The 26,613-nt window shown below is 40.5% G+C and overlaps 3 protein-coding genes across 4 annotated transcripts in view; 2 read left to right on the plus strand and 1 right to left on the minus strand.

Moving 5' to 3' along the window:
- The first annotated feature begins 565 nt into the window (after nucleotides 1–565).
- On the plus strand, nucleotides 566–17,694 carry LOC139936301 (centrosomal protein CCDC61-like). The gene is made up of 16 exons (XM_071931095.1): nucleotides 566–703; nucleotides 2,180–2,410; nucleotides 2,848–2,930; nucleotides 3,707–3,867; nucleotides 4,497–4,602; nucleotides 4,793–4,839; nucleotides 5,613–5,829; nucleotides 6,233–6,312; nucleotides 7,407–7,630; nucleotides 8,024–8,102; nucleotides 12,605–12,702; nucleotides 13,435–13,552; nucleotides 14,461–14,524; nucleotides 14,880–14,917; nucleotides 15,608–15,714; nucleotides 16,154–17,694. Exons 2-16 carry the CDS (start codon nucleotides 2,242–2,244, stop codon nucleotides 16,243–16,245), a joined length of 1,683 nt encoding a protein of 560 aa, XP_071787196.1. The 5' UTR covers nucleotides 566–703; nucleotides 2,180–2,241; the 3' UTR covers nucleotides 16,246–17,694.
- A 145-nt stretch (nucleotides 17,695–17,839) lies between these two features.
- Nucleotides 17,840–21,158, minus strand: LOC139936358 (optic atrophy 3 protein homolog). Its single transcript, XM_071931168.1, has 2 exons — nucleotides 20,353–21,158; nucleotides 17,840–19,592 (listed from the first exon to the last, which is right to left on the minus strand). Exons 1-2 carry the CDS (start codon nucleotides 20,501–20,503, stop codon nucleotides 19,264–19,266), a joined length of 480 nt encoding a protein of 159 aa, XP_071787269.1. The 5' UTR covers nucleotides 20,504–21,158; the 3' UTR covers nucleotides 17,840–19,263.
- A 101-nt stretch (nucleotides 21,159–21,259) lies between these two features.
- Nucleotides 21,260–26,613, plus strand: part of LOC139936308 (synaptotagmin-16-like) — a 55,964-nt gene continuing 50,610 nt past the window's right edge. For both annotated transcript variants that reach the window (XM_071931118.1, XM_071931141.1), the window contains exon 1: nucleotides 21,260–21,392. The gene's annotated coding sequence lies outside the window, so the exon portion shown is untranslated. The remainder of the gene's footprint in view (nucleotides 21,393–26,613) is intronic.

Below are 26,613 nucleotides of genomic sequence, written 5' to 3' on the forward strand. Positions count from 1 at the left end.
TACTGACAATATAAGGAGATCAATGGTCTAACTCTAATATTATTTGGTTGCGCCATTTTTCGGAGTCGCCTACCATAAATGCAACAATAAAATTGGACTCTCAAGCCACATGTGACGTCGGTGCTTTGAACTTAAACGGGTCAAGTGACATAAACCATGGAGGAACAACTTCCTCCATGCATAAACAAACTATTTATAAAGTCTCTAATAAATGCTCGTTAGTCAAAGCTCCCCTTTTGGTTTTTTCTAACAACAATTAACCATTCGGTATTTTGCCTGAAACACAAAAACTAGCCCAACATCAAGAAATATCATAATAAACAACACGCCTTCGAGATGGTAGCTATAGGATCGATACCACTGAATAAATTAGTTCACCTTCCTTAACAAAGCTTGGTATTATAGTCGTTTGGTAATAAATGACATAGAAGCTGATACAAAGTCGTCACTTCGGCAAACACTCAGTAAAAGCACGTAGAATGGTCTCTCTTGGCTTCCGTATGTTTATTTGCTGTCGCTTGAGGGCGTGTTGAGATTTACTTTGACTTTGGTGCTGCGCGTTTTTTGAAACTGACTGTGCTACTCACTGTGTGTACGGACGGTGGTGCAAGACACTTCACTACACTTAATTCTGCTGAATATTGTGGGACTACAAATGATATTTCTCCACCCACGTCTTAGCTTGATATTGAGTATTGACATTGTAAGTTACGTTATCAACCCTTTCTTTTTCAAATCGTGATGAGATCTGTATCTAAATCTGAGTCTCACCTCTGACCTGACAAGTTTTTTGTTTTGTTTACAAATTTCCGGCAACAACGCAAAAGAAAAAAAGTGCCTCCTCAATTTTCCCATTCTCAGTCAATGTTATTCTTTAAGTGTGTGTGTGTGGGGGAGGGGTGGGGGATTCCTTCCAGAATATTGCGCTATCTGCTATTGGAAAAGTTTCCGTATGGCGCCACCACTTTTTCATTCGATATGAGTTAGTATCTAATTTACCTCAACGAGATATCCCTTTTTGTAAAAATTAGTGAACAAGTGGTGGCGAGGTGCGGAAAGTTATCCCTGCTATTAATTGTGTTATAATTATAAATAAGATTAAGAAGCTACACAGTCATGACAGTCCAGAAATTTTGTTATGTGCCTTCATAAACGTAGTAATGTTCAGCTGATATTAAAGCTTGGTTGACATGTAATGATGGATGTATGTTGTAATAAATTTAATATTGAAACAATCTACTCCTACTAGAACTTAGTTGCGATAACGGAACCCTCCTGACGGAGAAGCGGATGAGTGTTACGTTATCGCAACTACCTGAACTAGTATGAGAATGAGGTTCGATCCGCTATGGGACGATAGACCTTATGCATTGACGTCATCCAGCCCCCATCTTTAAGGTCAAACAGTGACGAAACAATCAAAACGCACATAGTTTGACCAATGAACAATCTCCTTTTGACCTCAATGCGGGGGCGCCGTACTGAAATGACGTCATGTGCATAAGGTCTATAGCAGAACGAACCACATAGTTCTACTTCTAGGGTTAAGAGTAGAAACAATCATGACAATTTGAATCAGGATTCAGACGATAGCGCTACAAAAAGCAAAGTTACACTTGAATTTCTGTATCATCATTTAACAGTTTACTGACCTATTTGAACAAATTTTGTTTTCATCTTTTCAATAAAATTTTGTTTACCATGCAAAGAAAGTAAGTTTGGACCGGTTAGTAAGTTAACAACAACAATAACACTACAGAACAACTCTCTTCAATCAGTCTATGTTTTATTACTAAGCCCTACAATTGTTACCGATTCAAAAATCATGACGACACACATTCTGAAATAAGATCACAAATTTGATATTAAGTTTGTTTTGTTTGAATAAATTTAGGACAAGGAAACAATCATCGTGATAGTATTTTGAAGAAAAGAACCTCAAAAAGTTACCAGAGAGTATACTCTCTATAGAGACTGACCAAAATATCACTTATGATAAAAATGTCCGTGAAATGTCTGCGAACAATGAGCGCTCTTCACTACATTTAGGTGCATGTTAGTGGTGCAGATTGTATACAGAAACGTAGGCCCTATGCAGAACAAGAAGACTGCATACTGTAATGAAACTGCAACATTACTCTTTTTATCTCAGACAGTTTGTTGTTTCTCTTTCTTTTAGAGAATTTAATCCCAGTGTTAACAGGACTTCATATGCTGCCCATTGATTCACCATAATTAAGAATGGGTGCAGAGGAAGAGGACAAGCTACCCAGTGTGACGGGTTCATACACATTCCGTGGCATGGACTATGTGGTCAGTATGTGGGTGGATGATGACCAGAACACAGTGACCACTGAGGTTGAAGACAGACTGACTACTGACCAGTGGAGGGGGACATTTGATGCTGCTTGTGAGTAAATAATAAATAAAAAAAAATAATAAAAATAATGATTGTTTACCAAAAAATGCTTTCTAAAGTCACATAGACATCACAAAGCAATACAGTTAAAAATCCACAATATATACAAATACAAAGCAGTCAAAACAAACTAACAGATTTAATTAAGTAAAGTTAAAAGATGGATCTTAAAAAGGTGAGGTGGTTTTCGAAGAAGTCCATCTTCCTCTGTTAAAGTAACATTACTCCAATTCAAACTTATCATTTTCCATTTCCACAGTACCTCTTGGTAAAATGATTCTTTAAAAATTGTACACTGCTGTCCTTCTTACCAAACAAGTTTTGTAGTGCCTTTAATTTTTGTATTGCTTTTCATTTTAGGAGTGGTTACCAATCGTATTCTTTCCCTTTAAGCTAAATATTTATCCACTTTGTCACAATTTCCTTAGATATTGAAGATTTGACCCACAAGACTGGCAACTTCAAGCAGTTCTCAATATTCACCAGTATGTTGGAGTCTGCCATCAAGAAGGTGTAGTTGAAAATCTCTTCACGAATATTTTATTTCTGTTTTTACTACCATCCAACAGCACAGTTGGGGCCAAAACAGGGATGAAAAGAAAATTAGAGGAAATTTTCATTTTTAGATGAGGGAGGAAAACCCCAATTGGGAAACCTAGTCAAGTTGGTAAGGGCTGAAAATCCAAAGTACATGAGAGGTTCAAGTTTGGGATTTGAAATCGGGGTCCACAATAGGGAAAATAACAACTGTAGACAGCCTGTTCCAAATAAATGGACCAGGTGGATCGTATGGACCAAATGAACGTCATTGCTAAGGGATACCTGTTTAATGGATTTATAGTAATAATTATTGTGTTTTTACTCTTTGTATATATGCATCCGCAATTCGGCTTTTTGGCCGCCATGTTTGCATTTTGAATAAACCAATAACAATAATAATGTTTTTGATATTTTTATATGGAGCCGGTCTGCTATTGTGATTGCCTGCAAAGGATGATTAAAGTTTGTTAAATTGAATTGAATTGAATTGAATTGAATTGAATTGAATTGAATTGAATTGAATTGAATTGAATTGAATTGAATTGAATTGAATTGAATTGAATTGAATTGAATTGAATTGAATTTGGAGTAAAGAAACAACTGCTAGTCTTATGGGACAGACTAATGCCTATAAAATAATGGCAGCACTTACTGTAATACATGTAATCATTCAGGTTTGTCTAATTTTCTCATGTAACAATCTGGCATTGTTTTAATTGGCTTTTCACCATTATTTTTTCTGAACAGTCAAGTGATTCAGTGACCCTTGACCTGTTGACCTATTCTGACCTGGAGACACTGAGGAGTAGGAAAGCGGGTGTGACTAGAAGCAATATACCAGGAGCTCAGAAGGCTGCTCTGAGTGCCAAGCGGTACCTGATTGTTACATACACAGTGGAGTTTGACAGGTAAGATAAGATGAGTAGAAAATCTTAAAGGCAGTGGACACTATTGGTAATTACTCAAAATAATTATGGGGAGAGGTTGATGGTATAAAACATTGTGAGAAACGGTTCCCTCTGAAGGGACGTATTTTTCGAGAAAGAAGTAAATTTCCACGAATTTGATTTCGAGACCTCAAGTGTAGAATTTGAGGTTTTAAAATCAAACACCTGAAATCACACGACTTCGTGTGACAAGGGTGTTTTTTTCTTTTATAGTTATCTCGCAACTCCGACGACCAATCAAGCTCAAATTTCCACAGGTTGGTTATTTTATGCATATGTTGAGATACACCAAGTGAGAAGACTGGTCTTTGACAATTACTAAAAGTGTCCACTGTCTTTAATAGGATAAAACCTTACTTGGTAATGAGTAAAGGGGAGAGGTTGATAGTATCAAACATCTGAAATGACATAGTTTTTGAAAAAATAAGAAAACTTCCACAAAATATCTTTCTAATCATATGCATTTTGTGACAAACGGTTACAACTGCTTTTCAAAGACCAACTCGACCGATCCAAGGCACTGCATTCCTCTAAATAAATTTACCTCAGAAAATGTTATTGTCAGTGTATTTCTTCTTGTTGTTTTACAGGATACACTATCCATTACCCCTGCCATACCAAGGCAAGCCAGACCCTGTAGCTCTACAAGACACAGTCAGGGAACTCAAGAAGGAAATAAGAAAAATGCAGTCACAGGTCAGTTGAACAATCTTAGTGGGTTTTTTCTGCATTTTTGTGACCGTAACCAATTGACATCTCCGCTACAGCAGCAAAGGGTGATAAAATTATGATGTAATTTACAGTTGAACCTACGCCCAACTCGGTAAATAGGAATGAATAGTTAGCCCTGCAAAGTGATGACACAACCCTCTATCTTACATTACAGGTGCATTCAGATTTCAGGAGTAACGAGCTTCAGAGACTGAAAAAAGAGTGAGTTTTGCGCTGACAGTTTTTTAGCTTTGTTTTGGTGTTTTAAAATAAGGGCTAGTCTGTGGTTAGCGTCCACACTCAAATACTTTCTCTTTCCTGTTGTAGCTTTCAGGAAGTTTGTTTGAGAGTTAGCTGGTTTTTATAAACAGAGAATGAGGTTACAGAGTAGCAGGATAGCTACTGGTTTTCTGGCTTTTACCATGGTGTTGGAATCTCACCTTTGGCAAAAGACTTCAACATGGCTTTTATATTTAATTATTTTCCTCAATTATTATGTCTATAGTGGTACCCACTGCTTATTACATAAACTTAAACTGGCCTTTTGTCACAGGACATGCTCAATGGTCTAATGGTAAAGACATCCGTGCTAGAATGCCTGGGTCGTTGGTTGAAATCCCATGTTAGTAGTAAGCCACAATGCTTACCGCACAAAGAGCAAATCAATATCAAATAAAGGGTTTCCCCATCATTTTCTCCTCACAGGTTGTTCAGGCCTCTGAGTTACACTGCAAAATAAGTGTTTTGTACAGATACTTAACCAGAAGTAGAGAATGATAATGAGAAAAGTTACAATTCAAAACATTAAATAGCTCCCCCAAATAGCTCCGCTTGCAACCCCCACCCCTCCTAAAAAACAAACCTAGTTGCAAAAATATACAAATGTTTAGTTATGCCACTGGATAGAAAGTCATTTAGAATGGTGCTTAATAGGCCCTACTTGTATGAATTGAATCCCCTAATTACATCCATCTTTTGTTTTATCATCTCTGAAGTTATGAAGATCTCCTAAAAGAGAAACAGAACCTCGATGATGAGTTCTTACAGTACCGGCGAGAGGTCAAGAACACGTCCAAAGGAACAGCAGTTAAAGAGGTCCGCATCTTGAAGACTGTGGTCAGAAACCTTGAGGAGGAATTGATGAATGAGAGAAGGAAGTTTCAAAGGTCGTCCAGTAAAAGGAATCAAGACTATAAGAATCTTATGGAGGAGGTAAGTTACAATGTATTTCATTAGACCACATTTTAAAGATATTTAGTCTGGTATTAAATGTTGCGCCTTTGCATGTCAGCTCCCTCTCCAGAAGTGTTTCTTAATGTACCTTAATGTTTTTTTAACATTACAATTCTGCTTAAATGTATTATATAGAATTGGTAAGGATCAAATACACAGATTATGAAGTTCATACAAGAATCATTTTTGTTCTGTGAACTGAAATTAAGTCAAATGTGAGAAAACTTTATCTGAAAACCTAGACAAAAGATGCAACAGCTTAATTAAGGACATTGCTGAACGTTTTGCATGGTTTTTCACTCTTTTGTTTATAACATCATTATTTTTTGAGTGTACAAATAAAAAATGTACGTTCATATTTTGCAAATATCTTTGTTTTCAGGTAGAGGAGTTACGTGCCAGTGAGAGAAATCTGAGGGTGCGAGTCAAGAGTCTGATCAATGAACTTGCCGTCATTAAAAGGTCATTGAAGAAGCTAAGAACCAGACAGAGATCAAAGACCACTTATTATCATTTACTATATTTTGTTCAGCTTGCTTGTATGTATGGGTTTTCAGTAATTGCATGGTGAAGTATCAATCCGTGTATACAAAGTTTTAAGGGAACACCATGTGTATTTATCTACCATGATGGAATTTGTTCTTTGAAACCTTGTCTTGCTATTTATTCTAATTCTACTGCCGTGGAGAAGATTTTTGGAATTTGGGAGACTACTTAGATCTGAAACTGTCCTGCTTATTTTACTTCTACCTGGGGGACTTAGGAAAATCTCTCAGGACTACTACTTCTGCTTAGTGGATCGAGGGGACTTCTCTTTAAACTTCACTGATGGAGTGAGTTCTTAATTGGTCTCAACGTTTATGTTGAGTCAGCCTGATCCAGTCATCGCTGTCTCACTTTTTACATAAGTATGAAGTTTTCCTTTTTCTTTGTGAATTTACAGGATTCACCATTTTGTAGAACCAAAGTTGTTACTACACAAAGTACGGACTAGTTCTCAAAGTATAAGGAAAACCACACAATTTTTCAGGGAAATATGTGTGAATCCATAAATTCACTTTAAAGCCATTGGACCCTTTCAAACCCTTACAAATACTTTACAGGGTTTAAAGAAGGTAGTGGTGAAAGACTTCTCTTGAAATATTATTCCATGAAATGCTTTACTTTTTGAGAAAACAGTAAAACAAAATCAATTCTCGATAGCGAGAATTACGGATTTATTTTAAACACATGTCATGACACGGCAAAACGCGCGGAAACAAGGGTGGGTTTTTCCGTTGTTTTTCTCCCGACTCCGATGACCGATTGAGCCAAAATTTCCACAGGTTTGCTATTTGATATAGAAGTTGTGGTACACAAAGTGTGGGCCTTGTACAATACTGTTTACCGAAAGGGTCCAATGGCTTTAAATCATCTTTCCAACCACTTATATCATACAAACACTTATACAGCCAAAAGCGCCCAATCCAAAGGCAAGGTGTCCCTTTAATTCACACATAAAAACGCAGCCTATCCAAACCAGTGAATAAATGACTATGATATTCATTTCCTAACAGCTCATCACGACGAGTTAGTAGGTCCCCCTCTTTACCACTTCCCATCTCCCAGCGGTCCACCTCCAGACGTTCCATATCCACCCAGGAGAGGGCTCGCCTGGCCAACGCCAGGGATGCAAGTCGGGAGAGGGCTAGAATGGTCAGTAGGGAGCGGTCAACTTCAAGAGATCGGAGGAGGCCTCCATCTGTCTCCTCAGTTGGGAGCCGGTCACCATCACCTGCAGGTAGAACTGATGCAGATTATCGCCCAATGTATTTATAAAGCTGATCAGCTGAAAATACTGCTTAGAAAATGTATTTGCTAAGCAAAAAGTTAGGTGGCACCAATCAAAATAATGCAAAGTTCATGGAAGTTTTGAATGTATTTCTGCTAACAGGCTTTAAGAAGTTCGGCTAAGATAAAGCTGCCTAGCGGCCAATTTGCATTGAGAAAAAAGAACTGTTTTTGTTTCACCCATATACCAATACTCGATATTTTCCAGAGTCCTGTGAAAAAATCCACTGGCGTGTTACTCGGGTTTTAGTTGAACCCACAACTGTTGCCATTCCAGAGCAGATGTCTTAGTACTAGACCCCAAGAATCTGATGTGGTATTTTGTTGTTTTATTTCATGACAGGTGCAAGAGTTCCCCGATTTGACCCCACAGCGTACACACAGGAGAAGAAACGGAGGCAAGATGAAGCCAAATCAAGGAGGTTTGTCACATGACCTGTCTGTACATTCTTGAATTCTGTGACCCTTATCTAAATCAATTAATGGAACTTGTGGTTTCTCTTGTAGTGTTTTTCTGAACAAGAAGTTAATTTATTGACTGTAAAAAAGAGAAAAACTTCCTCTACCTTCCTCTATCTCTTTACCATTTGGTCAGCCACAAATATCTCTGCTGTAAACGCGACCTCTAATCTCTCTGAATTGCGGTTGGCCACTTATTTCTCTGCTGTTCCGTCAGCAACATCAGTCTCAGCCACTTATCTCACAGCTGTTCTGCCAGCCACTTATCTCTATGCTGTTCTATCAGCCACTAGTCCGTCTACTTTTCTGCCAGTCAGTAATCTCTCTGCTGTTCCGTCAGCCTCTTATCTATATGCTGTTCCGTCAGCCACATCAGTCTCAGCCACTTATCTCACAGCTGTTCTGCCAGCCACTTATCTCTATGCTGTTCTATCAGCCACTAGTCCGTCTACTTTTCTGCCAGTCAGTAATCTCTCTGCTGTTCCGTCAGCCTCTTATCTATATGCTGTTCCGTCAGCCACATCAGTCTCAGCCACTTATCTCACAGCTGTTCTGCCAGCCACTTATCTCTATGCTGGTCTACCAGCCACTAGTATGTCTACTTTTCTGCCAGCCACTTATTTCTCTGCTGTTCCGTCAGCCACATCAGTCTCAGTCACTTATCTCACAGCTGTTCTGCCAGCCACTTATTGCTATGTTGTTCTATCAGCCACTAGTCTGTCTACTTTTCTGCCAGTCAGTAATCTCTCTGCTGTTCAGTCAGCTACTAATCTCTAAGCCTAACTGCCAGCCACTTATTGCTATAATAATAATAATAATAATAAATCTTATAAAGCGCTGGTATCTAGAAAACTATTCACTGCGCTAAAATATGACCAAGGGAAAAATTAATGGTAGGCTTGACTGAAGAGGTAAGTTTTGAGATTGGATTTGAATGAAAAAATGTCAGGTTGTGATCTAAGGGTGAGAGGCAGGTCGTTCCACAGGTTGGGGGCAGCAACCGAGAAACTTCTATCCCCATAAGTTTTCAACCTGGAAGGTGGAACGGCAAGCAAGTTGGCATCACTGGACCTTAGCTGGCGAACGGGCTTATACGGCAGGAGAAGCCTCTGCAAGTACAACGGGGATGAAGTCTCTGTCATACAACGGTATGTTGTACAAAGGAGTTTGAAGATGATGCGTTGCTCAACAGGGAGCCTTGAAGTGCTTGAAGAACCGGGGTGATATGCTCAAACTTTTTTGAGCGTGTTAGGATACGAGCTGCAATGTTCTGGATTCTCTGAAGGTGATGCAAGGTGGAAGCTGGAAGTCCATATAAGAGTGAGTTGCAGTAGTCGAGTCGAGACGTTACAAGTGCGTGAATGAGTTGCTCTGCTGTTTTGTCAGAGAGCAATGAGCGGATGTGGTTTATGTTCTTCAAGTGGTACATGGCGATTCGGGAGGAGTTTTTGACGTTGGTTGTGAAGTTCATGTGCCTGTCAAAGATGACACCAAGGTTTCTAGCTGTGTTGCTACAAGGAATGACATGGCCATCAATCAGGATGCTGTGAATGGTGTTGTGGCGATGTTGACTTTGGGAGTTCAGCAAGAGGATGACTGTCTTATCGCTATTGAGTTGAAGTTTGTTTGCGACCATCCATTCCTTAACTTCGGCAACACACGCTTCTGTACGAGCAACTGCAGTGTTTGCGTCCGTGGAGACAAATGGCAGATATAGTTGTGCGTCATCCGCGTAAAGCTGAACGGACAGACCGTGGTTACGAGCAATGTTCGCAACAGGTGAAAAGTACAAGGAAAATAACACTGGACCGAGCACCGACCCCTGAGGGACGCCAAAACGTGATGTAGTGTTAGATGAGAAGGACCCGTCAATTTTTACATTCTGGGTGCGATTTTCCAGATATGAAGTAAACCACTTCAAAGCAGTTCCAGTGATACCGAAATTGTAGTGAAGACGTTGAAGGAGGATTTGGTGGTCGATAGTGTCAAAAGCAGCAGAAAGGTCAAGTAGCACTAAAATTACAGAGAGTTTCTTGTCAATGGCTCCAAGGATGTCATTTTGAACACACAGGAGCGTAGTCTCGGTGCTGTGGTGTTTACGATACGCTGACTGTGCCAGCTCAAGCAGGTTGTTAGATGTTAGGTAGTCATTGAGTTGACCAGCTACCACTTTTTCCACAACTTTTGAGATGAACGGCAGATTCGACACAGGTCTGTAGTTACTCAGCTTGTTCTTATCTAGCTTTGAGTTCTTTAAGATGGGGGTGACGTGCGCCTTTTTGAGCTGCTGAGGCACGATTCCTGTTTCTATGGATGAGTTGACAATGTTTGTAATGGCAGGTAGGACGGATGACAGACAAGTTTTCAACAAGGAGGTGGGTATTGGATCGAGGTCACATGATTTCGAGGGTGAGCGGCGGATGAGCTTTCCAACAGTTTCTTCCGATTCCGTCTCGAAAAGTTGGAGTACCGATGTAGAATGAGTATCATGGACAGAGACTGCAACTGATGATATCTGACCATCAAGCTCCGACCTGATGTGCGTAACTTTGGTTTCGAAGTGAACATTAAACCTTTCCGCGAGGTCTAATGCAGATGGACTGTCAGGAAGACACAGTGATGGTTTACTGTGTAGCAAACCATCAACAATAGCGAAAAGTTGTCTTGGATTTGTTGCATTGTCTGATATCTTCTGTTTGAAATGTGCACGTCGGGCATCTCTAGTTAAACGAAGAACCAGGTTTCTTTGCTCTGTAAACATTTGGCGGTGAACAGTAGGACTAGATTTCCTCCACTGCTTTTCGTACATCCGCTTTTGCTTTTTGGCCTCCATGATGTCATGCGTATACCAAGGGCTATGGGGACGTACGGGTAGTAGTCGCCTCTGTATTGGGGCGTGTCTGTCAATTAGTTGTTTGAGGGTAGTTTCATAACACTCTACCTGAGCAGACAGCTCAGAATCTGGTGCAACTTGTAGTAGATGGGTCATGTCCCTGGTGAACTCAGTAAGATCTATTTTGTTCAATTTACGGTAAGTAGCTACTTTCCAAGAGCGCTTTGGTTTACCTAGTTTCAGTTCACAAACCACGCTACAGTGATCAGATATAAAGGTAGATACCTTGACCGAAGATGAAATAAGTACATCGTCACTGGCTCTCCCTATGACGTAGTCAAGAATATGGCCACTGGTATGTGTAGGTGATTCAACGCACTGAAGTAAGCCCATGCTGTCTAAAAGTTCGTCTAACTTTTTGGTGCTGCTGTCTTTCTGTGCCCAGTTGAAATTAAAGTCACCAACCACAACCAAGTTGTTCTCAAGTACCATGGACTCAAGCAACGTCGAGAACTCAGTCATGAAGTTGTTGTGAGAGGACGATGGTGGTCGGTAAAGTACAATTAAAGTTACCGCAGAGTTGTTGTTGCCCGAGGAAATGTTAATAATCATGTACTCAAATGAAGCAAAACACTGAGTTTTCAAAAGTTTCACATTGAAGCTTTTACGCAAGATGACAGCAACACCCCCACCACGCCGGCCGGTTCTAGGGACGTGTGTGAAAGTGAAGCCACTGGGACAAATTTCACCGATGTATTTTTGATCATCTTCAGTTCCAGTAAACCAGGTTTCTGTCAGTGCCAGAATATCCGATTTGCTATCTACAATGAAATCATTTATCAGTTCAGTTTTATTCCTTGCAGATCGGCAGTTAAGAAGGGCTAAGTTCACATTTTCAGTATCTGGAGTTGTGGTTTGGCTTTGTATAGGGCCGATGGTGGTGGTGTGCAGTGGAGTGGTGCCTATGGTTACCTCTGATTGTCCAGTAACAATAGGTGAAGCGAGTTTCCTTTGTTTACGTGCACCTCCACGGCAACCCCGTCGTGTAGGATAGCGAAGCGCTATCCCTGCATCGCAGGCCGATCTCCATGCTGCATGGTCAAGTAAGCGACAAGAGTCAGGCCGTAGTTCAAGCAGTTTCCTAGGGGTGTAGGTCAGGCCCATAGCAGTCACGGTTGGCTGATCCCCGAAGTCACCCGGAGTCAAAATCGCGATGGATATTCCCAGAAAAATCCACCACATAGTAATCAGATTTATCACCAATAATCAGTCAAACAGCCTGTGTACTCGTAATATGACCATCATTTAAAAAATCAGCCACATCAGGAACAGCTACGATGAAAAATTCAAATTTTTCCCAAGAACAGATGGAAAAGCAGTGCAGCCTGACAGCGCTCTAAAAACGCCTTTTTGAGATATGGCGGACACAATGCTACAACACTACTGGCGCGTATGTACGTGTGGCCGATCTAGGTATTATGTTCTATATCTATGAGTTGCCCCCGTTTGGGGCGCGCGCGTAAAACATTGTATGTCCGCCACACCTCAAAAAGACTTATGCTGATCTGTCTGCAACTAATCTCACAGCTGTTTGTTCAGCCTCTTATTTCTCTGCTGTTATCCCATTTGTAGGGAGAGAAGGAGAAGTCGAACATTATCATCTGGGTCTCAGCCACCTCGTTCCCAGGAGAGAGGAAGACCAAGAACAAGGCCATCACCATCTTACCCAGGTACCTAAAGCTAAGCAGATTTGCGCTATCACATCAGTGTATGAAATATGTAGTAATTATCCACAAGGAATACTGATTGGGGTGAACTTCAAAATAACTTGGGTTAACCAAAGAAATTTTTCTTAAAGCGGGACTTGAACTGCGACCTCCAGATGAACATTCTGACGCTCTACCAACTGAACGATCTAGTCCTATGTTGGTGCAGGGTGGTGGTCTCCATATTTTGGTAATATATTTATTCAAAGGTGCCAGTCAGAAGCCATTCATTCTGCAACTGCTCCATAGCCAGGGATTACACCAAAGTTTGTGATACAACCTGGGAAGCAGCAGTAATATTAAGAGGGTTGCAATTTTTTATTTCAAATACCAAGTAAAAAAACTGACTGCGTATTAAAACCTATTCGGGTTGAACAAAGAAAATTTGACTAGAGTGGGACCTGAACCTGAGACCCCTGGATTTACATGCCGGTACTCTACCAACGGAGTACTAACCCTAATCTTGGCAGTGTCTCTTACCAAATATACAATATGATTACATTTATTTACAATTCTGGTTGCAACAACCAAAATGATGAATTTTAAAATCTTTTGATCGTTATCAGAATAAGACAGGTCCATTATAACCACATGATAATCCTCATTGTCTCCTGGGGCTACTGCAAACTTCACAATCAGGCTACCTGGGAGTTTCATTAGAATAATCTCTGATCCTTTTTAAATAATTCTTCAAAGCTTACTCAAGACCTCGGTCCAGGAGTAACTCATCAGTTGGAAGTCGTGGCAGTCGAGTCTCAACGAGTGGATTGAGTGACATCGATGTTCTCTCGGATTCCTCACAGAAGAGAACAAGGTGAAGGAAAATCCCTTTAAAGTGTATCCTCTTCCATTCTTACATAATTTTTCTGTTGAAAATTATTTTGGTTTACCCTTCACACTATATGTGTAGTGTGTTCAGTTATTTGGATTGTACATTCATATTTGAGCTATATTCCATCTCTGTATCATCAATTAACACTGTAGTAATAATAATAATAATAATAATAATAATAATAAGAACTCTTATAGTGTGCCGGTATCCAGAATCCACCACAAGTGATACTCCTGGCGTAAGGAAGAAACACAAAATTAGTGAAAAGCAGCTGTGGGTTTTGAAGGCCTCTTTGAACTTATGAATAGAAGACATGTTACTGATATTAAGAGGTAGATTATTACAAAGTAAAGGACCAGCTTGAGAAAAAGCCCTGTCTCCCCAATTGTTGTTGTGGTTTTTAGGTACAATTGTCTTTGTTATTTTCATAGGCCCCAAACCAGGTTTTCATTGTGGATATCTTATCTAAAAACAGGACTATGTTGGTGACTACCATTGATTGCATTGAATCATTCACTGTAGTAGCACGTGTTTTTTGTTAACAAGTTGTAGGTCGCTTTATAGTGGGTGCGTTCGATAAGCTTCCCTGAGTCTACCCCTCGGTGCTCACTCCTGACAAGAGCTAAACGAACAATCACTCGCCGCTCTCGCACCTGGGGCCAGCCCCCAAGTGACCCACTATACAAGCAGGGCACTTGGGGGCTGACCCGGGTGAACCCCTTGAATGACCTCAAAGCTATTTGAATGCACTAGGGGCAGACCGGGGTCGACCCAGGGAAGCTAAACGAACGCACCCAGTGTAGAGTAGCACTTGGTCATCTGAGTAGCATGGTTGAAATGCTAATCATAAGCAGAACTTGAATTTAAAATGTTTGTTTTTTCTCCTGTAGAGTACTTAACAATGTAAGAAAGCAACGCAGGACTGCATCTACTGCCTGGGACAACCCAACAATAGTGAGTTTTTTGTATCTCATTAAATTGGTCCATCTCTGACCTAAATTTTTTGCTGTGATGGGTGAATGTGCGATTTAATGTGCAAATCAAAATTTATAAGAAAACCATTTCAAATGGTACTTCCACCTGGCATGCAATTTCTCAGCTGATTTTCTCTCGTTTTCTCATTTCAATTCCATGGTTTAATTTGTACACAAAATTCTGGTCCAGTAAATATTTTGAGCTTCAAGCCTTGCGCAATCTTGTGGTTCCGCCCCCCCCCCCACCCCCAAATTCAAGCCCTGCCTATTATAGCCTTCACAAATGATAATATTTTCCAACTGTTTATTTAACATGTTTTGATTTCCTTTTACAGCCGTACAGGAGAGCTGCACCAGTAGGCAAGCCCAAAAGATATCCTTTTAACAGGTTCACTTATAACTCTTTCAGTGACATCACCTTACAGTGTACGCAATTTTTCAGCAGAATTCCTCTAGAAAAACAATTAAAAGCTGCCAAAATGAAAACCGAAAAGCACTGTGCAAAGTTTTCTGTTTTTGTTTTCATATAGCTACTTAAGCACAAAATGATGCCAGGCACAACAAAATTATGCTCACCAGAATAAGGTTACCAACCAAACTACGATGTCACATATACTATTTATGGCTGGTATGCTGCTCATTTCTGCTTAGCAGAAAAATGTTTAAGCCATATTTTGTGCTTTAAGCGGCTGTATGTATTTGGGCCCTGTTGGCCAAGTCATCAGGGTGAGGGCTCAAATCTTGGCCATGACACCTGTGTCCTTGAGCAAGACACTTAGTTATATTTGCTCGTGTTCACCTAGGAGTATATGGGTACCTGTGAAACGTAGAGATGATTCTCGTGATTAATTTAGCTTGGTGCACTACTTGCTCGGTGGCACAGTCGCCAGAGAGCAGAGATGGTTTAAGGAATGATCTAAATGGCCCAGTGACCAGAGTAATATTGTTCATGTGTTATGAGCGTCGTAATTGGCGGATACCCCCGGAACGTAAATATCCATTATCATTACTATTAACCACTAAATGCAACGCAGTAAATGGTTCTACCTTAACCACTTAGTACGATGATGAGTACGCCTGATCCACTCCATGATCCTGACAGAGCCCAACGAGTAACTAATCAAGCTAAGATCAGGCAAAAGGATCTATACGACTATGGAGTAGACAGAGGTATGCATCTCAGCCTGTAAACAATAAAGAACCGCGTCAACATTTGTATATTTGGGGGGTTTACCATACACTGATGTGTGATCTAGCAAACCAAGTTCAACTTGTTGTGGCTGAGTCATCACGATGTGGGTTTGAATCTCAGGCCCGGCATTTGTGTCCTTGACCATTGGTGTCATTGCTCCTTAGCTTTTATGTCCTAACTTATCAATCCTGCCAAGTAATAAGGTAGAAGTAAGCACTGTATTCTCTGCACGACATGGGCATGAGTAATTTGTTAACAGTGCTTTTCACACATTTTTTATAGCAGCCGTATTTTTCACTAACCAGTCGTCAGTCGTGCAATAAATTTTGTGAAATGTGGGGGTGGTGCACATGCGAAAAGCACAATTGTGTGTTCTATAGTGATCTTGTTTTCATGTTCCTTTTTTGTATCATTCAGATCAATCCATGTACAACCGCTCATCAGAAATGACCGAGATTGACGCTCGTCTCAACGCACTTCAGAAGTTCATGAGTAACATCCCCCAGTGATCAGCCTACGAGTCTTGGCACAGTTTGTATCTTGCTATCTGGACTGGTTTCTGCAAAAAGTTCATCTCTCAGGTGGTTATGTCCCAGAGATTCGGTTTTCGAAAAATAAAGATTGTGATGGTCTTACTTATGACACCGACACAATTAGTGGGGTGGCGTGGCAGAGCAGTCTACGGGGATGAACCCAGGTTCTGTAGTTTACAGAATGTGGGTGTGAATCCTGCCCTGGTCAATCGCGACACTCGTATCCTTGAGCAAGGCACTTTATCATAATTGCTTCTCTTCACCCAGAAGTACCGGTGAGAGTTGGGAAGTAACCTTTGATGGACTGGCATCCTGTCCAGGGGTATACAAATATTCTCATTTGTTTAATGCCAAGGTAATCGGATATAAACACCAGCCTTTACTTACAGCTAATTAGGGGGTAGAACATCCGAGTGCTTATTTTTGGCAGGATAGTGTTAATCTTTTAGGAATTTTCTGGGGTTTTCTTCACTGAGAATTGCCTCTGTAGTGTGAAAAGGGTTTATTACAAATTGACAAAAAAATAAGGCATCCCTCTGATTTCCGCAGAGTTTTATCATTGATTGTAAATACGTACAGAGACATTAATTAAAACAATTTTATTTTAAACATTTTAAATAATTTTTTAATCAGATTCTTGCAGATTGCATTCTGCAGGTAAACCACATTCTTCCATTTTAAATACAATCTTAAAACATAGTTTGCACAAGAATATTTCATTTCATACAAAGGGAAAACTAATATTAAGGTCACAATAAAAAACTTAAAACTTCTTGGGGCTCTGTAATCGTGATCAAAGCAAGGCTTTGGCTGTACAATGAACTATGGCTGCTCACCCAGTTACTGCACACATGTGCGTGCTCTACATAGATTGATATGGTGGGAGAGCGCACAAATACAGTAAAGGTCTAGTCACACTGCAGCGATAATGAAATCGATAACGATAACGAAGCAAAGAGAATGCATTCTATTGGTTGAACTGCTCCACGCAGAATACGCCCACGCTTATTCAACCAAACGAGGGCATACTTTTTAAACGTTTTTGTTCTTGTTATCGAGGCCTGTGTGACCAGGCCTTTTCTCGGTAAGATTTCCTGATTCCATGTACAGCCACAGGCCTGCATTGATCAAGACGACACAGAGTCTTTAAAATTCATACCAAAACCAAAACTTATTGGCGGAAAGCAAGAAATTGCTGTGTTGCAAAAGTAAGGTTTGTGAAAACCAAATTACTATTCTAACCCTTCATAGACCATTCATTTTTGTTTATACACCCATACATGGCTCAAATAATTTTGAGAGAAATAGAAACCATGGTTTTGTACATATACAGAATTGGCGAGATAACGTGTAAATACTTTTATATTGTTTGTTTTTATGATAGTTTTATATTGAATAAATACATAAAGTATATAATAAAACTTTTCCCTTTGTCTTATATTAAAAAAAGTTATGTGCACGGGAGTTTTGTAGAAGTAACACAAAATTGATTGTACTCCGGCATCCAACTTGTACCAAAGAAAATTCACCCTGTCAGTTTCCCTTTATGGTTAAAAATCTTCATACCGTTTACGGTACAACCACAACCATTCAAACCATCTATTTTACAAAGCATTCACAAAGCATTCACTACATCTCTCGGCAATTATTTTATCTGGCATAATTTTGGTTGATCAATGATAACTTTTAAGTATTCCAATAAGGCTGTTAAAAGAGAAAGACACACTTTGGGGGGAAGAGTAAATTTCTATACATCCTCTACTTTTCAATAACACTCACCAAGCTACTCACCATCAAATTAACCTGTGAACATTTTCTCAACAGTATAGTGTAAGCCAGAGGGGTGTATGGCGTATTTTAGACACCCTGCTTTGAATCTGTCATTTACATGTAATCCACGTAGCAAGTGAACAATTAAAACTCGGTTTACAAATTTCCAGCAAATTTTGACAACATTTAACCAAATCCTGCCTAAAACTTTTATCAATAGTCACATTTCAGGGGATTGGTGCTCATTCACATCTGGCTTGTTTTAATTTCAGAAATTTAATTTTGAGGAAAACATTTATCTGGAGGATTGGCACTGGCATGAAATTCATAATCATGTTTCTTTTAACTTGCAATCTTTTCAAATACTGTAAATGCAAAAATATTTTGGGGAAGTCTCCGTTTGATACACTACATGTAGTTGTTGTAAAGCATCATGTTTTACATAAATCTAGGAAAGGTATGTTTATGATTATAATTTTCATAGTGGCATCTCCCCTCAGACTTTCACCAATGTTGTCCCTAGTTCACGTCCCACCCTCAAACCAGAGCCTCAAAGGTGTATACTGGTACATGTTGATTGGTGTTTTTATTGTTGGATTTCCATTAAACACAGAACAAGCAGCATCAGATTCCATCTTTCCTCCAAAGACAATCAAGGGGATACTGAATGAAACATTAAGTTGTTAGAGGGATTATTTCATGGCGTTACTGCAAACCTGAATTTACAGATTGTTTTCCAAGATGGTCTATAATTTGTGTCACTGTTCTGTCCTGGTAACACTATCACAATGGGTGCGTTCATTTAGCTTCCCCGAGTCGACCCCGGTCTGCCCCGGTATGTTCGAATAGCTTTGACGGGGCTCACCCGGGTCAGCCCCCAGTGCCCTGCTTGTGGAGTGGGTCACTTGGGGTGACCTGAGGTGCATGGCCGCACCATGAGAGGGTGAGTGTGATCGTTCGATTAGCTCTTGTCAGGGGCTCACCTGAGTGAGCACTGCGGGGTCGACCGAGGGAAGCTAAACGAACGCACCCTCAGTCAGAAGGTGATCCCAGCTATTGTTGGGCTGCCCCAACTGTAACACCCAATCAGGGATCGGTCCCAACTATAGTTGGGGTGATTGTCAAGTTGGGGTGGGACGTCACCGCCAAGTAACAAATGGCTCTTTATTACAAAACTAATAGCTCCTCACATTCATACCATCAAGTATACCAAGAGCAACTTGATCATTTCCTTGTTGGTGTAAGATTTAACATATTCCTCTGGAGTTCCCTAATCTTAGCATCTTGCTGTTCTACGAAGATTCCCAGTTCTTCAACTCTACTCTGTAGTTCACTAATGGCCGACGTCTGCTCCCCTTCATGCTCTTGTTCCTTCCTCTGTTGACGGAAATATTCAAACGATATCGTTCCCACGGCTACCGAGAAGAGAAAGGTCTCGCCGATGATTTCTGCTCCTAGCTCGACGGCTGCTTCCTCGCTCAGAGGTTTGACCGAAGAGGCTTTCCCAAGACCCAGAATACGCATCTTGAGATTGATTTCCATCCAATGATGTACTGTTGAAATAGAAATCAAAACAAGTTAACTATAAATAAATAATCTAGAATTATGTACAACAAAATCAATTGCAAAAGCATGCTCTAAAAAAATAGGAGACCTGGGAAGAGAAAATGAGAGCTTAATGAATTCTTTCACCCTGTAGTAAACAAATAAAACATTTGAGGCACATAATCGATGTTTACTTTAAGAAACTATTATAAGGCTGATCCCCATGAGCTCACGAGGGAGTAGTTAATCGATGGTGTACTCAGTCGATATTGGGGTACTATCTTCAAGCAACCCTTGATTGTTTTAACTCCGCGTATTCAGCTTTTGAAAGCTTAGTATGCGCCAAACTACTCCTAGAACTATAAGGTTTCTTCCGCTATTGGCTCCTGTCGGGAGCCGATACGGAATGAAACCTCATAGTTCTAGGAGTAAACGAAACCTCATAGTTTTAGGAGTAGTGCCATTCGTACAGCTTTTCCAACACTGCGTAATGTGCATCAAGTTTTCTTATTTAAGACTATTTCGTTATCACACTCGCGCTCAAGGAAGATAGCGCATCTCAGCATTCCATTCTGCCTATTTGGATATGGATGCAGAAGCGCTATATTTTCCTTCTACTTGCACGTTTGTGTAGTTGCGATAATGGTTACTCTCGATCCACTTGTTAGTCGGAGGAGGTGTGATACTATTTTGGTCCAGATAAATATCAACCTCTTTCATTTTTCCCTGGCCGGACACAATCAGGCGAAGGTAAAAGTTTCTACTTACACTGAGCGGGAGGCATGCAGATGTATTTGCGAATGAACGGTCTCGTCTTGGCCATCAGCTGGATTCTCTTTGCCAGAGGTTTACTGATTTGCTTTATGGCGAGTGATGCAAGCTTTATGACTGGAAAGGCTGCCTGCTGAAAACCTGCCATGTTGTCGACACTTTGATTCGGGCTTGATTTAAATCATCAGTTGATATTTTTTATAGAAGATAAGACAGAAGTAAGACAGAACTTTTTCAGCTGTACAGTAGTTTGTCAATTAGTTTTATCATGGAGGTATTTCACTCTGTGTCAGACTTCATCATACACAGTTAGTAAGCATCTGACATGTCTGAGTTGATTTGTTACTGTTCCACTCCAGTTGACACCTCCATTCCACACAACACTGCCACTGCAACACTTGTGGACAGTTATTGAGTTTTTAACTTTTACAATTTCTTGTAGTTGTACTAAAAAATGTTCAGTATCATTTGTTAACTGTTTCTTTGGATTTTTAAGTGTAGTCACCAACTCATGAACAGTTCAAAAACACCATACCGGTACAACAAATTATGCAATACCGGAAAACGTTACAAATTACTATGGAACGCCACATAGAAAAATAATCTACACCAGTGACCGTGAGGAAGGCTGCCCATAGTTGTAGAATGGTCATTGAGGAAGATCACGTTGTAATCAAAACCTGCTTTTTTCTTCACAACAATTTTTAAATTAATCATCTAACAATAATGATACGTTTTTGGTTGGTATCAATTTTACGTCACCAAAAGTAATCGAAATTTGACACAAGAGGTGTGCGGAAAAACTTTAGAAATTTATACCACGGCGCCCTCTGTTGGTTTGTTGAAACCAATTCACACAGCGCCACCACCAGCAGCAGCCGACCGCAAACCACACAAACATTACCTAGGCAGGGTGTGTGTGTGCCGGTGTTTGTCTGGTCCGATGATCGTCTGTCCCGACATCTTCGCCTTGAAACGAGAAGTCCTTCAAATGAATTAAAACCTCAAAATAAACATGGCAGTTCCTGAACATCAAGGTGAGTAATCAACATAGGAATATTGAAATTAAATATATGCAAGGCATGAATTTTACTAAATACAAATTATAACCCACGTCGCAAAAAGAAGTGGGGTCAAAAACGTGAAGACTGCCTCTGATGAAGGGCTTTCGGACACACACAGGAATTATGGGGATTCTGATTGGTCCTCCCTTAATCTGTAGTCCTGTACTGTCAGTGTTATGACTGTATGTTTTTGTGTAAACTTGTTCTTATGTTATGGTAAACTTACATGACTGAAGTCTCTCTTTTAAACTAGAAGTTGAACTATGCCAGTCGGCACAGCATGCAGGATTAGAGGGCAAGGGGATAGGCCTACATGTACTTTAGATTAGACCTAGTAAAAAAAATGACTGGGGCGCTGTATTCCTGTTTTTTCTTTGAAATTCTATTTTCTGGCAAATTTTACGATAATTATATTCAAATATTATTTGTAATGTTATTACTAATAACTTTATAAAAATAACAGAATCAAGCTTTTTATGGGACTATCTATGCCCCTAGGTAGGTGCATGGAGGAAAATTCCTCCATGGTCAGATGGTAGGTGGGACTGAACTTTTAGTTTTACATTTATATAATAAGGCCTACCATGCAGTGTGAAAATCGAACTTTTTTAACTCGGTGCCGAGTTTGTTTACGTACGTACATGTGCCAAGTTTGTGGGTGCCGAGTTTGCAAGGTGCCGAGGTAGGTGCTGAGTTTGCAAGGTGCCAAGTTTGCAGGTGCCGAGTTTGCAAGGTGCCGAAGTGACCGGTACCCACTTCACTTGTTAATAATTCTAAAGTTGATTTGCATAGGCCTACTTTATTCAAGAAGACGTGACTTCCAGCGGCAAAATTTAGTTTTCTTAAAATCTCTCCCCACTAATTACAACATGAAGTAAGTGTTTTTAGTGCACAAACAACTTTCAAAAACTACAAGCGATAAGAAGAAATTCCAAGCAATGCAATCTGCCTGGGGTTTTTTCTTTTTTTCTTTTCAAAAACATGTGATGAATCGCAGTAAAATTCTCTTACTTATCATCAAAACAAAATCACATCAAATTGAAATTGGTAAGTGTGACTATTGCTTAATAGTAGGGTCATATCTTTGGATTCCGTGACCATTTTTTGCTACCTTTTTTTCTCGATGGATTTGACTTCAGGAACCATTTAAAAGGAAAATTAGCTCCTATGAACCTCTGAAATGTGATAGGAACTTTTTTTATTGCGCAATATTCAAAATGGCCGTCGACGCCATCTTGAAAAACATAAATTGTAATAGCTCTGGCACCAGATGACCTAGATGGACAAAGGAGATGTCCTTTTCCACTATATCTGACATGACAAATACACTGGAGTGGTAATTGTAAGGTTTGGGGGCCATCTTGACCTCTAAATCCAAAATGGCCGCCGGACGCCATCTTGAAAAAACATAAATTGTAATAGCTCTGGCACCAGATGACCTAGACGGACAAAGGAGATGTCCTTTTCCACTATATCTGGCATGACAAATACACTGGAGTGGTTATTGTAAGGTTTGGGGACCATCTTGACCTCTAAATCCAATATGGCCACCGGAAGCCATCTTGAAAAACATAACTTTCATTAGCTCTGGCACAAAGATGACCTATATAGACGGACAAAGGAGATATCCTTTTCCACTATATCTGGCATGGGCCATGGCAAATACACTGAAGTGGTTATTGTAAGGTTTGGGGACCATCTTGACCTCGAAATCCAATATGGCCGCCGACGCCATCTTGAAAAACATAACTTTCATTAGCTCTGGCACGAGATGACCTAGAAGGACAAAGGAGATATCCTTTTCCACTAGATCTGGCATGGCAAATACACTGGAGTGTTAATTGTAAGGGACCATTTTGACCTCGAAATCCAATATGGCCACCGAACGCCATCTTCAAAATTTGAAATGTGAAAGCTGTGGCACAAGAAGAGCTATAAGAACAAATAGTGTGTCATTTCCCACTATTTCTGGCATTACAAATTAATTTTTAAATGTTTTTCATAGTTCTGGAGTCATCCTTACCTCTAAATCCAAGATTCACATCATAGCAGCTTCACTATCACAACCTATCTCACTTTTCACTTACGCTACCGCTATCACTGTTGTCATGTGTCTGCGGGTTTGTTGGTAGGGACATGGATCAGGGAATGGGGGGCTTAGTATAACGGATTGGCAGACACAAGCCATTTGCAAGATGCAACCCATGGCCTATTGGTGAGGGGGTGACTTCTTAACTTAATAAGTATGCACGCTCCAAGTGTGGACAGAGACTGTCCAAGTCAGGCACAAGCCAAATAGTGCTCTTTTTCCTGCACTCTTCACTTGGCAGCTCGGACTTCTCCCAGGGCCTTGCTTTTACAATCGCCATACACGTATGACAAATTGCTCCAAATTGCTGATAATCTTTTGTGTCACAGGGAGCTGTTTAATACTGCTAGCAGGTCTTGTGCCTCTTTGGACTTTTCAACCCGATTGATCCATAGAAACCAGAGTTATTGTCACACCCAAAGAACATAAAGTGGTATGATGGAAGTGGCTTGATAAGCTGATGTTTGCGTTGTACACACACATGAGCCCTGATGTATTCTGAGAATTATATGCCACTTGTACAAAGTTGTCAGTGTTCTCAGTATCAAAAATGACTGCTTCTGAGTAGCCATCAGAACAAAGCACAATGTACATGGTGAATATGGCAGTGTCTGCCTCTGCATGGGCACAATATTAAGCTCTGGCATCAGACTGCCTGCGAGATTCTTAGCAGTGCTGCCTACTACACGTTGATGATCTCAATACTGGTTGACTCTGCTGTTCTCAGGAAAGCTTCTTGGAGGAAAACTTGAAGGCGGATCTTGCCTTGTTCTCACGTGTGCTCAGGAGAGCATGGAAATCTTCTGATTTCATGAAAACATTGCTGATTGGCAGTTTGTCTTCAGTGGTAGGAATGGTCAAGCGCCATATGAGGCCCATATCGATGATCTATGTGAATACATCAGGCTCTGGAATGGCAATCGAAGTGAGATTTTTGCGGGAGCTTGCTTTTCTGTGTCTTACGCATGGTTCCATTGACGTTGAAGATTGCAAGGCACAACACGATGCTGCAGGATGTCTTCAAGATTGGGCACCACTCGTTTCGACCAGCCAGAGAACAGAGGCCAAAGCTTTACACTCCATTTCCTCCATCCTTACTGCAATTCTCGAGTTGAAAAGTTCTGATGCTTGCTATTTCGAGTCTTTGAAAGGAGTTGCTTTTCATTGTTTGGAATTGCCAGTCATCCAGATTTCAGCTTAGATATCAGCTTAGAGCCCTTATTCATTGTTGGCTCTATCCAAATGTCAAGGGCGACACATGAAAGGTTTTCCAATCATTGAGTGCGCAACATACCATATTCCTTGAATGCAGCCTGGTCTTCAGGAAGGGTATCAAGTACTGCCGTAAAATCGAGAAGATGCCGACCATACGTGTCATTGTCATAGATTCACATCCATGGAAGCATGAGGTTGAGTGAAGACTTGAACTCGTAAAATCGGGAAGATGCCGACCATACGTGTCATTGTCATAGATTCACATCCATGGAAGCATGAGGTCGAGTGAAGACTTGAACTCTGTCCAGTTGCTCGTTTTGAGTCAGAATCTCCACCATTTCCATGAAGAAAATCCAGTATTCTGCTTGTTGGGAACCCTCAAAGTCCTTGAAGAGAGTGTCAACTACAATCATGTAGGTCAATCAGATCAGCATTGTACTTAAGTTCATCATGTGAATCTGAAAGTTCTTGAACACTGTTTGAAAGTCGGAGCTTAGCAAGAAAGCCTCAATACGCTTAGCAAATACGCTTCAAGTCATGTGTTTTTGTCCTGGCATGACGGAACAGTCTCGTAGTAGAGTTATACAGGCACGAACCCGCTCTTTTCCCACGAAGGGCCCGAATAACAGAACAATCTGCAATGACACCCGCTGCAACCAAAACATCTAAGATGCCAGATCCCTTTAAACCTCTTGAATATAGCGTAGATGAGTGACATTGATGTGGAAAGGTCCCGTGAAAGGTATGATTTTGTGGAAAGTTTACAGGATGGTCACCAACAATTATTGCGAAAGGCATATTTTTCTCTTTGATTGGCTTTCCAAGTTTACACATCACATCAAATAAATCGTCTTATCAAGTGGGTTGGGGTAAGTCGTATGAAATTGCTCGACTTTCCTCTGGTTTTGACATGTTGGCTGAAGCCCTGAAAACCCTGGCACAGTCTGTTCTTCTGGTTTAGGTCTCACTTGGTCATCTTTGGCCCTGGGCCAATGCAAGGATTACACAGCGAGTTCTTTGCCCGTATGTATCGAGAGTGCTTGAATCAGTTAAAATCAGTTGTAATGCCAGAAATAGTGGACAATTACACCATATTTGTTTGTACAGCTCTTCTTGTGCCTGAGCTATTACAATTCATAATTTGTAAGATGGTGACAGCGGCCATCTTGGATTTGGGGTTTAGGATGATCCCCACTCTCTACAATAACCGTTCCAGTAGACTTGTAATGCCAAATTTAGTGGAAAATGACATATCTTTTGTCTGTCTAGGTCATCTGGTGCGATAGCTAATGAAAGTTATGTTTTTTAAGATGCCATCCGACGGCCATATTGGATTTCGAGGTCAAGATGGTCCCCAAACCTTACAATAACCACTCCAGTGTCTTTGCCATGCCAGATATAGTGGAAAAGGATATCTCCTTTGTCCGTCTAGGTCATCTGGTGCCAGAGCTAATACAAGTTATGGTTTTCAAGATGGCGTCCGGCGGCCATATTGGATTTAGAGGTCAAGGGGGTCCCTAAACCTAACAATAACCACTCCAGTGTATTTGTCATGCCAGATATAGTGGAAAAGGACATCTCCTTTGTCCATCTAGGTCATCTGGTGCCAGAGCTATTACAATTTATGTTTTTCAAGATGGCGTCGGCGGCCATATTGGATTTAGAAGTCAAGATGGCCCCCAAACCTTACAATTACCACTCCAGTGTATTTGTCATGTCAGATATAGTGGAAAAGGACATCTCCTTTGTCCATCTAGGTCATCTGGTGCCAGAGCTATTACAATTTATGTTTTTCAAGATGGCGTCGGCGGCCATTTTGAATATTGCGCAATAAAAAAAGTTCCTATCACATTTCAGAGGTTCATAGGAGCTAATTTTCCTTTTAAATGG

This window comes from Asterias amurensis, chromosome 1 (assembly GCF_032118995.1).
Source record: "Asterias amurensis chromosome 1, ASM3211899v1".
NCBI lineage: Eukaryota > Metazoa > Echinodermata > Asteroidea > Forcipulatida > Asteriidae > Asterias > Asterias amurensis.

Excerpts from the sequence above, each read along its gene's own strand:
- LOC139936301 (XM_071931095.1), top strand. The coding sequence starts at position 2,242 with ATGGGTGCAGAGGAAGAGGACAAGCTACCCAGTGTGACGGGTTCATAC. Across the intron at positions 6,313-7,406 it reads GAACTTGCCGTCATTAAAAG|CTCATCACGACGAGTTAGTA; the intron begins GTCATTGAAGAA and ends ATTTCCTAACAG. Across the intron at positions 14,525-14,879 it reads CCTGGGACAACCCAACAATA|CCGTACAGGAGAGCTGCACC; the intron begins GTGAGTTTTTTG and ends TTCCTTTTACAG.
- LOC139936358 (XM_071931168.1), bottom strand. The coding sequence starts at position 20,503 with ATGGCAGGTTTTCAGCAGGCAGCCTTTCCAGTCATAAAGCTTGCATCA. Across the intron at positions 19,593-20,352 it reads CTGCATGCCTCCCGCTCAGT|TACATCATTGGATGGAAATC; the intron begins GTAAGTAGAAAC and ends CTATTTCAACAG.